Below are 10,498 nucleotides of genomic sequence, written 5' to 3'. Positions count from 1 at the left end.
AAGTAGTCAAATACAATTCAGACTGACGTGTGCAATTTTGGAGTTTCATCTCTTCTGAAGAAGATCAAAGACTCTAGTTTAAGCGGTTGTACAAATCATCACCAAGGCAGGACACAGCACAAAATATTTCAAACCCAAGCCAATTGCCCAAGAAGAACTTACCAGGAGAAGCAGCCATGATACGGGTCCAAAGCTATAATAGTTAGTAAAGTAGGCATCTTGTTTAGCAGCCCATAATCAGCCCTGCTGCTGTTGTTGTTGTTGATGTTGATATTCTTTATTCGCACAGTGAAAAAGGAAGGAAGAAAATTCAATCAAAAAGTTGAAGCTTTTTCAAGTTAGCAGCGCCAAGGCCTTTTACCGTAAAAAGATAAATACTCCGACAACTAATCCGAACGGATAAACATCCGCTTAGTAATAGGTACTCATGATCGACTCTGCAGTGACTTTTTCTCGTTTCTTTTCGCTTGCGGTTCTTCAGGTACGGACGCTCATCCTATTAATTGCTGATGTCGATGCACTAGCTATTATTATTATTTTGATATGTAGTTTCCATCATGCAGTTAGACAGCAAATTCACCTTGGCGGCTGGCCCCTGAGCCAGCAATTAGGTTCCGGCCATGCGAATTCAAAGGGGAGCAGGGTCACGTTGACACGCAGAAAACCCGCGCGAAAATAAGCCGGGAGGGGCAGCCAGGCAGTTCGAGGGGCAGCACGGAGGTCGCAGTGACTTCATTCACCCGCAAAATTTGTATGGGCGGAGAAGTACCTGCGACCTTACCCGCGGCGGCTGTTCACGGGCAACTCCCGCGGGTCCAGTGACCTCTGGCTAGTTTTGTGACGTTGTTGGAAGAAGAAGACGGGGAGTTGGGAGACAGGACGCAGATATAATTCTTCTTTTTCTTTCTTCTTCTCCTTCTTCTTCTCCTCCCCCTGTTTGAACCAAGCCAAGCTGCATTCTGTTGTCTTGTCCTGCTGAATTGTTCTTCCTTCTCTCCTCGTCTTCTTTCTATACACAGATATCCACCATGGCAGACGCTACAAACGGCAACGGCGCTGGTGCCGTTGGCAACGAGAACATCAACACTGATATCATCACCCTCACCCGGTTCTTGACTGAAGAGCAGTCAAAACACCCAGAGGCTACCGGTGACTTCACGTATGAACTCCCATATGTCCCAATTGCAGCGTAATGCCGTTTTATAGATTGTGTGTACTAACTGCTTTGACAGTCTTCTTTGCCATGCTCTCCAATTCTCCTTCAAGTCCATCGCATACTACATCCGTCGTGCCACCCTGATCAACCTCACCGGTCTGGCTGGCTCCTCCAACACCACCGGAGATGACCAGAAGAAGCTTGACGTGATTGGCAATGATGTCTTCGTTGCCGCCATGCGGGGATCAGGCAAGTGCCGTCTCCTTGTCTCCGAGGAGGAAGACCAGGCTATCATTTTCGATGAGAGCCCCAATGCCCGCTACGCTGTCGTCTGCGACCCCATTGACGGCTCCTCAAATCTTGATGCCGGTGTCTCTGTTGGCACCATCTTCGGAATCTTCCAGCTCCCTGACGAGATCCTCGGAGCCGGCAAGACAGTCACAGCCAAGGACGTCCTCCTGCCTGGAACCCAGCAGGTTGCCTCTGGTTTCACCATGTACGGCGCCTCTGCCCAGCTCGTTATGACTGTGAAGACAGGAACAGTCAACGGCTTCACTCTCGACAATGCTCTTGGTGAATTCATCCTTACCCACCCCAACATGCGCATCCCACCCAGCCGCTCCATCTACTCCGTTAACGAAGGAAACTCAATGTACTGGCCTGAGTGGGTCAAGAAGTACTTTGAGGAACTCAAGTACCCCGAGACCGGCAAGAAGCCCTACAGCTCCCGATACATTGGTAGCATGGTTGCTGATGCTTACCGAACCCTGCTGTACGGTGGTATCTTTGCTTATCCGGCTGATTCTAAGAGTCCAAAGGGCAAGCTCCGTATCCTGTACGAGTGTGCCCCCATGGCTCTCATCTTTGAAAATGCTGGTGGTTCAGCTATCAATTCTAAGATGGAGAGATTGCTGGAAATAGTGCCAGAACATATACATGACAGAAGTGGAATCTTCCTCGGCAGCAAGAACGAGGTAGAGAAGGTCATGGGAATTAACAAGCGATTCGAAGCTGCTGGCTCTAGCTAGATGAGCATGTAAATAAATGAGCTAAAACCAAAAAGATACGTTAAAGCGAGGAGTTTTTGATTATCATCTGTTCATTACCCATTCGATAACAAGAATAAGACACCATTCGAATATATACATCTGATTACTATCATTCATGTTGCTCTAATACTGATATCCGTCTATTGCCATAATATGCTGAAAATCACTCCATGCCTCGCCAAACAAGCCTTTTTAACTCCGTGATATCCCGACAACCAAACCTCCAGCGCCATGTATGCATCGTAACTGGACCCAGAGAAAGAGATGAAAAATGCTTAGAAAACGACATTAATCAACCTGATCTGCCGAAGTATGGGGTCGAACAGCATCTGAACAAGGAGAAACAACATTCACACTACCCCTAGCCACCGATTCTTGAATAACCGGCAGCTTTTTAGGTGGTAGCAAAGTGGTGTGGATCGGTCTAACGGGTCTTGAGACCTGAGACGAGTAATGACGAGGAACAGATTCTGATCGCAGAGCTTGTATCCTCTGAGGACGGGTGTGTAGGCGTGAAAGAAGATATTTATACTGTAGTTGGGCGCTAGCAGACTGGAATGGCTCTGGTGTAGTGTATGTTGGCTTGTTGGTAGTGTTTGCAGTAGCGCTGGGCCTTGTGATCGTTGATTGAAGTGCTGGCGGTGAATTACTGGTGTTGACATTAGTGTTGATTCGTAGGGCCGGATGAAGGAGCTCCTTTTCCAAGGATAGTGCCGGTGACGTAGTTCTTGTAGTTGGAACTGGGAATGCTTCTGGAAAGTGTTAGTACATACATACATCTACTCTCTATTAGTGTTATGCGTAGTAACGTACCAATGTCCCGTGGAGTAGATGCTTTCTTCTCTTTATACCGTACAATAATAATGCGGTATAGAACGACCAGCAGACCCAGGAGAACTAGAAATATCAACACCTCTGCTACTATTATGAGTAGCACGATCGTTTGTGAAGTGAGCATGATGATAAAATAGTAATAATGGTAGTAGGCAGTAGTACAGGAGTACTAAAGTTGTTTGAGAGTATTGAAGCAGGACGGTATCCGTACTTGGATTTGATGTCAATTGACTACCCTACCAACGAGGAATTGGTACCTCTTTATCTATCATCTGCAAGCTCATGGCGATGAGCCCCCTCGAGCTACTATCAATAACACATCGACCCATGACAGCTCTCCAAGCTAGCCGGCATACGCCTCTATGCATCGCGTCCGCCAGGGTCCGGAGTAACCCCTCTTCTACCGAACTAATGTACGGTGTAAACAAAATGAGGGGAACTCAGTAAGATAAATCCACCTGGACGCATTATTCACACTGCATCAACCAGGGTATCTTGGGGCCATAGCCAGTGACATCGTACCTTGCGTCTACAGCCTGCGTCATGTTGTCCTATTTTTACCTTTCGGCCCATGCCGCTACGGGTGGCAGTGCGACCAGGAAAGAGAAAAACCACCAGGGGTTGCCGCGAGCTGTTCTATTTTGGCCGTGACGGCCCCCTTGACCCCGGGTCGACTTTGCAGAAGAAACGCTGAGTAACGCGCTAAGGATGAACTGAATATACAGCTGTTGCTGAAGATAAAACACTTCGGATAGAAGTTGTCTCAAGAGTCTGCAGCAGTAGTTAGTTGAGTGTGTTATTATTTTTGATGTTGAAGATGTTTCTGCTTAGTCAGGCACAGATGGCAAAACAACGCCAAGACCTCGGGACAACGTCGTCTATCAAAATGGCTGCTTCTTCATCGTCGACTTCGTGCGCTTCAGCGTCCCACAGACGACGTTATGCCCCTTCTGCCCTGGAGAAGAGTTTGTCCGACTGACGATAACCATGGCCGCGACTGGTCCGGCGCCTTCTACTGTCGTGGACAGCACTAGTGCTAGCATAGCACCCAGCGCGGCTGTGGCAAAGCCATGCCACAATTGCAGACGTCGAAGGCTCAGGTGTGACCGTTCTTTGCCATCCTGTCAAAAATGCATTAAGAAGGGAGAGAAGTGCCTAGGCTACGGTAAACTGCTCGTCTGGAACAGAGGCGTGGCAAGCCGTGGAAAGATGATGGGAAAGTCCTTCCATGTCCCCGACCAGGCGGCGGCTTCCACTGCGGTGTCCGGGAACCAGGAACTTTGTCTACCCCTGAAGTACCGTTTTGTCCCTAGCAATATGCCTGACGGTGAGGCTGAGGCTGAAGCAGAAGCGGAGGCCTCTGACAACGAAGGGGAAACCTCCGTATCAATTAATCCGTGCCTGGTGGACCCGCTGTTCCAAGATCTTGACCGTTCATCTCGGTTCTACATCTCGCACTGTAATCATTAGCCTTGTTTATTTTATTATGTGTGCATAAAAATTGAATATTCAACAGAAATAGCTGACTACGAGTTTTAGTTACGGACCAGATGTGCCGTGATCTTGTAACATATGACGTTCCTAGGCACAATCCTTATCGTGGCATTGTTCCACTGATAAGGGACCATGCACTCCTGCTGCATGTCATCGTTGCCAATTCTGCTATTCATATATCAAATGTGATGTCAAAGGGCCCCGGTCTATTGAATGGAGTTCCTGGCCAATATCCTCATCATGATGCACTGATGGCAAAGCAGAAGACTCTCCAGCTTCTCAACCAGGCCATGAACGATATAGATGCTGTTGATCCAGAAGTTGTGCTTACGGCCATTCTACTCTCTATTAATTATGAGCTTGTGAGCTCTGGAAAGGATGATTGGAAGGTACATGTCGAAGGTGCCCAGAAACTTATCGACTACTTTGGCCTATCAAAACGCTCCAACATATCGTCTGCTATGAGTGCGTTGCGCGACCATGTCGTTTCTGACTGCCTCATGTAAGTCAAATAATTATCTCTCTTTCCCAAAAAATGCTTACCTTTACCCTATTATCTATTACGGAACCACACAAAAAGAAATCGAAAGCTTAATCTTTTGAAAACTAGCTACTACATCCTTGGTTCGACCTTTTCCGCTCGACAGCCAAATATGGGGTCAACGACGAGCCGCTACCCCTTTCTGGATGTGCTGCCATTGCTTGAGCGTGCAGAGGCCAACAGCTACATGTCATGTCCTGCATTTCTTTTACAAATAATGCTCTCGGCATCCCATCTGTCCAATCTGGACATGATTACCGGTTTTGAAGAAGAGCAAGCCCGCTACCTGATGGAGAGAGCTAGAACATTCAATATCGATGCTTGGGCGGCTTCCGTACAAGGCATCTCCTCCCACAATGATTTTGAAAGCCGTGTCCATGTAGCCTCGGCTCACAAGTCCGCAGTCTGTCTCTACATCCATCAAGCCGTCCCATCCGCAAACTTGATGGATGACGGCAGCAGAAAGCGCATTGTCGAAGATATAATTGGCCACCTCTCCTTCATTCTCCCCGGAAACTTGCTATTGAAAGGCACTTCTTGGCCCACTTTCATAGCCGGTGCCGAAAGTCGAGATCCAGCACAGCGGGCCTGGATAGTGGCTCGTCTTAATGACCTATGGGAGATGCTGCCCTGGGGCTATGTCCATACCGCCATTGAGATGCTGAAGGCAGTATGGGCGATGGAAGACACGGCTGTCGAAACGGCCAGCGGATGGCTTAAGAAGCTGAAGGGCCTCGGAAATGACTGGATTGTCGTTTGATATCTCACCTTTACCTTGCCTCTTCCCGCCGTCGACGTCGTTGCTCTTATATTCCACAGCTTGAGACAAGTGGTCGAGCCAAGCTTTATATCCAATGTACCTCTTGGCATTATTTCCTAATCAGGAAGCTTGGCGGCACTCTATGCATGGTTAGAGGTTACCTTATTTTCAGGACTCATGCTCGAGACGATTTTGCTCATCATATTTAAGCAAAGCAAATAAACCAGTTACCTGAGTACTAGCTGCAGATGGAGGGTTGTATCAGTACCCTTTTTTTGTTCGCTATCAGTTTGCAGCAGCCATGGAAGAGGCCCAGCCTATGAATCACGAGCAGGGTCAAGCTCAATGCATCCTATCACAGCCGGCTCATAGTCTTCCATATGAAGTTGTCATTAAGGAGATAGGCTCCGACGCAGAGAATGGTTTGAACAGCTCAGAAGCCCAGAGACGATCAGAAAAGTATGGGAGAAATGACCTCGGGAACACGGAACCTGTCCAGCCTGCAAAAATGTTACTCCGCCAGATTGCAAATGCCATGACATTGGTAAGGCCTAAGTTTACCCCTTGGAATATACATAGAATGACTCCGGCTAACATGACAAATAGATTTTGGCCATGGCTATGGCAGTGAGCTTTGGTATTAATGCGTGGATTGAAGGAGGTGTGCTAGTAGCAGTCATCCTCATCAATATCAGCATTGGCTTTGTCCAGGAATACCAGGCAGAAAAGACTATGGGCTCGCTTCGATCATTGAGTTTCCCAACAGCATGTGTGGTACGGGATGGGCGTCAAATTATTATTGCGACTGCAGAAATTGTACCCGGTGACATAGTAGAGATGAAGACTGGTGACACTGTCCCAGCAGATGTGAGGTAACTAATGTGCTCTCTGTGGCGTAGATATATTCTATACTAACTTTGTGTAGGCTCATAGAATCCGTCAACCTGGAGACAGATGAGGCTCTGCTCACTGGCGAGTCCCTGCCAGTGCGGAAAGATGCCGATGCAACTTTCAGTGATGATACTGGACCTGGTGATCGTCTTAACGTCTGCTTCAGCTCATCAATTGTTACCAAAGGTCGCGCGAGAGCCATCGTCTTTTCAATAGGTATACATACAGAAATCGGATCCATTGCGGCTGCACTTCGGGCAAAGGGTACGCGGCATAGGCATGTAAAGCGTAACCCAGACGAATCTGCTAGTTATTATCGCTATATTCAAGCTGGCTCTTTAACCGTTTATGATGCTATTGGCGAGATTTTGGGACTAAATGTTGGTACGCCGTTGCAGAGAAAGCTTTCCAAGCTTGCGCTCATGTTACTCGGAACTGCAGTCATCTGTGCTATTATTGTTCTTGCTGCAAATAAATTCAGCAACCACCAGGAAGTAATTGTTTATGCAGTGGCCACCGGCCTAAGTATGATACCGTCCTCCTTGGTGGTAGTCTTGACCATTTCCATGACAGTTGGAACGAAACGGATGGTGAAAAGACATGTCATTGTACGAAATTTGAACTCTTTAGAAGCTCTTGGATCAGTTACTGGTAAGTAGCCCTTTGCTTCTTTTGTACACCGATAGAAGCTAACATTTGGAAGACATCTGCTCTGACAAAACTGGCACTCTTACTCAAGGGAAAATGGTGGCGCACAAAGCATGGGTACCTGCACGAGGTACATATTCAGTCGGTCAAACAAGTCAGCCATTCAACCCGAGGGCTGGTAAGCTGTACCTTGAACACAAACAACCACACAAAATAGATTACACAAAGAGCAAAGATACTTCTGAGTGTGAATATACCAAAACAGAGAACGATTGTCCACTTGATGAGTTCCTCAAAGTTGCATCATTGGCCAACCTTGCAGTTGTTCGTGAAGCTGCTACTGGAGACTGGGAAACACATGGTGACCCCACGGAAATCGCCATTCAGGTCTTTGCTACTCGCTTCAACTGGAACCGTGCTCAACTAATTTCTGGAGACAAACCGGCATGGACTCAACTTGCTGAGTTTCCATTTGACTCGGATGTTAAGAAAATGTCCACTGTCTTTAAATCATCGACGGGCGACATGTTCGTCTTTACTAAAGGGGCTGTTGAACGAGTTTTGTCATCATGTTCAGCTATTGAAAGCGTTGACGGTTTGGAGTTGGAGGCCATAGGCCCCGAGATCAAGGGTGACATTCTAGCTAACATGGAAGCCTTTGCTGCACAAGGTCTTCGTGTTCTTGCTCTCGCTAGCAAACCACTTTCAGCCATAAACTGTAAAAACTTAGACCTGGATCGCAAAGAGGTGGAGCATGACTTGGTTTTCCGTGGTTTAATTGGACTCTACGACCCTCCCCGCGCGGAATCTGCGCCTTCAGTGCGTCGCTGCCACGAAGCCGGTATTTCTGTCCACATGTTAACAGGCGATCATCCAAGCACAGCGAGGGCAATTGCCACAGAAGTAGGGATTCTTCCATCTCATACCGATATGCTGAGTAAAGCCACCTTTGATTCCATGGTTATGACTGCCCAGCAGTTTGATAAGCTGTCAGATACCGAGATTGATACCCTCCCTGAGCTCCCCCTGGTAGTAGCACGATGTGCACCCAACACCAAGGTTAGAATGATCAATGCACTACATAGGCGAAACAAATTTGCAGCCATGGTAACATAACCCCCAATCTGCTTACCCACAAATCACAAATAAGCTAACTGTGCCAGACGGGTGATGGGGTTAATGATTCGCCTTCTCTTAAGAACGCTGATGTTGGTATAGCCATGGGTTTAGCCGGATCTGATGTCGCAAAAGATGCATCAGATATCATCTTGACCGATGATAACTTTGCTTCAATTCTCAATGCTATCGAGGAAGGTCGGCGAATATTTGATAATATACAGAAGTTCATATTACATGTTCTCTCCCAGAATTTCGCACAGGCCATAGTTCTACTTCTTGGTCTTGTGTTCAAGGATGCGGATAATTTATCTGTTTTCCCATTGAGCCCTGTTGAGATTATTTGGCTTGTTATGATTACTTCGGGGCTTCCGGATATGGGACTCGGTTTTGAGCAGGCGACGATGGATATCATGCAAAGGCCTCCACATAAGGTAAGTCTAGAAACCCATCGTATCTCTCTTCATTCTAGTATGCGGCGGTTTCAAGTCTAGTTACTAACTCTGTAATTAAGCGTGGCATTTTTACTTGGGAGGTCATGTTAGACATGGTTGTCTACGGCACTTGGGTTGCCGCGTTGTGTCTAGGAGCCTTTACACTAGTAATCTACGGCTTTGGAGATGGTTACCTTGGAAAAAACTGTAACAAGGTCTACGATGGGTGTGAACTAGTCTTCCGAGCACGAGCAACTACCTTCGCATGCTTGACATGGTTCGTCCTCTTCCTAGCCTGGGAGATGGTTGATATGCGCCGCTCATTCTTCAACATGCGGCCCTCGTCTTCATCATCCGGTATCGCTTCACAGTGGTGCCGCGATATTTGGCAAAACCAGTTCTTGTTCTGGGCAAATATCTCCGGGTTTGTCATCGTTGTTCCACTCTTATACATTCCCATTATAAATAGGAAGGTTTTCCGTCATACAGGCATAACGTGGGAATGGGGAATCGTCCTGGTAGGTACGGTGTTGTTTTTCGCTGGGGCAGAAACATGGAAGCTGGCGAAGAGGGTGTACTTCAGGCGGAAGGCACGTTTGGTTCCTGGGGTTGGTAAACAAAAACCTGACATTGAGAGCAGCATGTTGGTATACCGAGAGAAGTAGAGTGGGCGGCATATTATAGATTGCACATATACATAGACTATTGTTGATGATAAATGCATAAACGCAATTCATCATGTATATTCATGCTTCTATGGGTATATAGTTTACAGGGAGGCCGTGTCTACTTCTACTTCCCGCTTTTTACGTCTATCTAACAGTACATTGACTGTTGTAGTAAGTATATTCCAGTGCCTCGAGGAGGCCGACATAATGTATGCACATCCCCAGGGCTACCATAGAATGGAAGATAGTGTGGGAATGCCCCCAGATATCGAACTTCCCAGGAAACCATCGTTCAGGAATTTGTCTCTGTTGATATCTCGTTAGTTCAAGAACACACATGAACCACGAATGCTTTGACAGGAAAGCTGAGGCTAATCTCAGCCTATAGGCATGGGAAAGTTTAGACAGCATGGGAATTTCTCACCTCATATATGAAAGCCGCGAAAGCGATCATGGCGCCTTCAGTGAGATAATAAGGCAGGCCAACATTCATACTTCGCTTTAGTCCGTAGAGAAATAGAGCATGCGTAATAGGCGCAAATGCAGAGAGGCCAGTGCAAACAAACACGGCAACACGAAATCCTCTCCACTTTTGGTCTTGGAATTTGGACGACAGCAGTATGGTCGCTGTCAACGAGCCAAGGACAACAATCTGTAATTCTCGGTTGTTAGCTGATGTATCCAGCCGGGTATATATATCTACTTTAGTAGACACACCATAGTCCAGTATAATCGCTGAAGGTAAGGCTCGCAGTAGAATCCAAAATAGATTCCACTGATAAAGCAGCCCTGTATGAGAGTGATGATTCCCATGTAGTCACATAATAGCCATCGTTTAGCTATTGGTGCGGAATGGTTCAAGAAAGGTATGGTATAGTGAAGAAGCCCCCAGACACAAGACGACAGT

General features: G+C 47.1%; 5 protein-coding genes across 5 annotated transcripts; 3 read left to right on the top strand and 2 right to left on the bottom strand.

Annotated features, from left to right (window-relative positions):
* Positions 1–1,028: 1,028 nt before the first annotated feature.
* On the top strand, positions 1,029–2,184 carry TERG_07235 (uncharacterized protein; the record flags this gene model as incomplete). The annotated part of the gene is made up of 2 exons (XM_003232339.1): positions 1,029–1,159; positions 1,233–2,184. The coding sequence occupies 2 exons, from the start codon at positions 1,029–1,031 to the stop codon at positions 2,182–2,184; spliced, it is 1,083 nt and encodes a 360-aa protein (XP_003232387.1).
* Positions 2,185–2,555: 371 nt separating this feature from the next.
* On the bottom strand, positions 2,556–2,984 carry TERG_07234 (uncharacterized protein; the record flags this gene model as incomplete). Its single annotated transcript, XM_003232338.2, has 1 exon — positions 2,556–2,984. The coding sequence occupies one exon, from the start codon at positions 2,982–2,984 to the stop codon at positions 2,556–2,558; it is 429 nt and encodes a 142-aa protein (XP_003232386.2).
* A 1,042-nt stretch (positions 2,985–4,026) lies between these two features.
* TERG_07233 (uncharacterized protein) lies at positions 4,027–5,834 on the top strand (the record flags this gene model as incomplete). Its single annotated transcript, XM_003232337.1, has 3 exons — positions 4,027–4,498; positions 4,579–5,035; positions 5,144–5,834. The coding sequence occupies 3 exons, from the start codon at positions 4,027–4,029 to the stop codon at positions 5,832–5,834; spliced, it is 1,620 nt and encodes a 539-aa protein (XP_003232385.1).
* A 1,635-nt stretch (positions 5,835–7,469) lies between these two features.
* Positions 7,470–8,983, top strand: TERG_07232 (potassium/sodium efflux P-type ATPase, fungal-type; the record flags this gene model as incomplete). Its single annotated transcript, XM_003232336.2, has 2 exons — positions 7,470–8,480; positions 8,537–8,983. 2 exons carry the CDS (start codon positions 7,470–7,472, stop codon positions 8,981–8,983), a joined length of 1,458 nt encoding a protein of 485 aa, XP_003232384.2.
* A 1,008-nt stretch (positions 8,984–9,991) lies between these two features.
* Positions 9,992–10,404, bottom strand: TERG_07231 (uncharacterized protein; the record flags this gene model as incomplete). Its single annotated transcript, XM_003232335.2, has 2 exons — positions 9,992–10,243; positions 10,309–10,404. 2 exons carry the CDS (start codon positions 10,402–10,404, stop codon positions 9,992–9,994), a joined length of 348 nt encoding a protein of 115 aa, XP_003232383.2.
* Positions 10,405–10,498: the final 94 nt, after the last annotated feature.

This window comes from Trichophyton rubrum, assembly GCF_000151425.1.
Source record: "Trichophyton rubrum CBS 118892 genomic scaffold supercont2.9, whole genome shotgun sequence".
Taxonomy (NCBI): domain Eukaryota; kingdom Fungi; phylum Ascomycota; class Eurotiomycetes; order Onygenales; family Arthrodermataceae; genus Trichophyton; species Trichophyton rubrum.
This window is presented reverse-complemented; position numbering and strand designations above follow the sequence as displayed.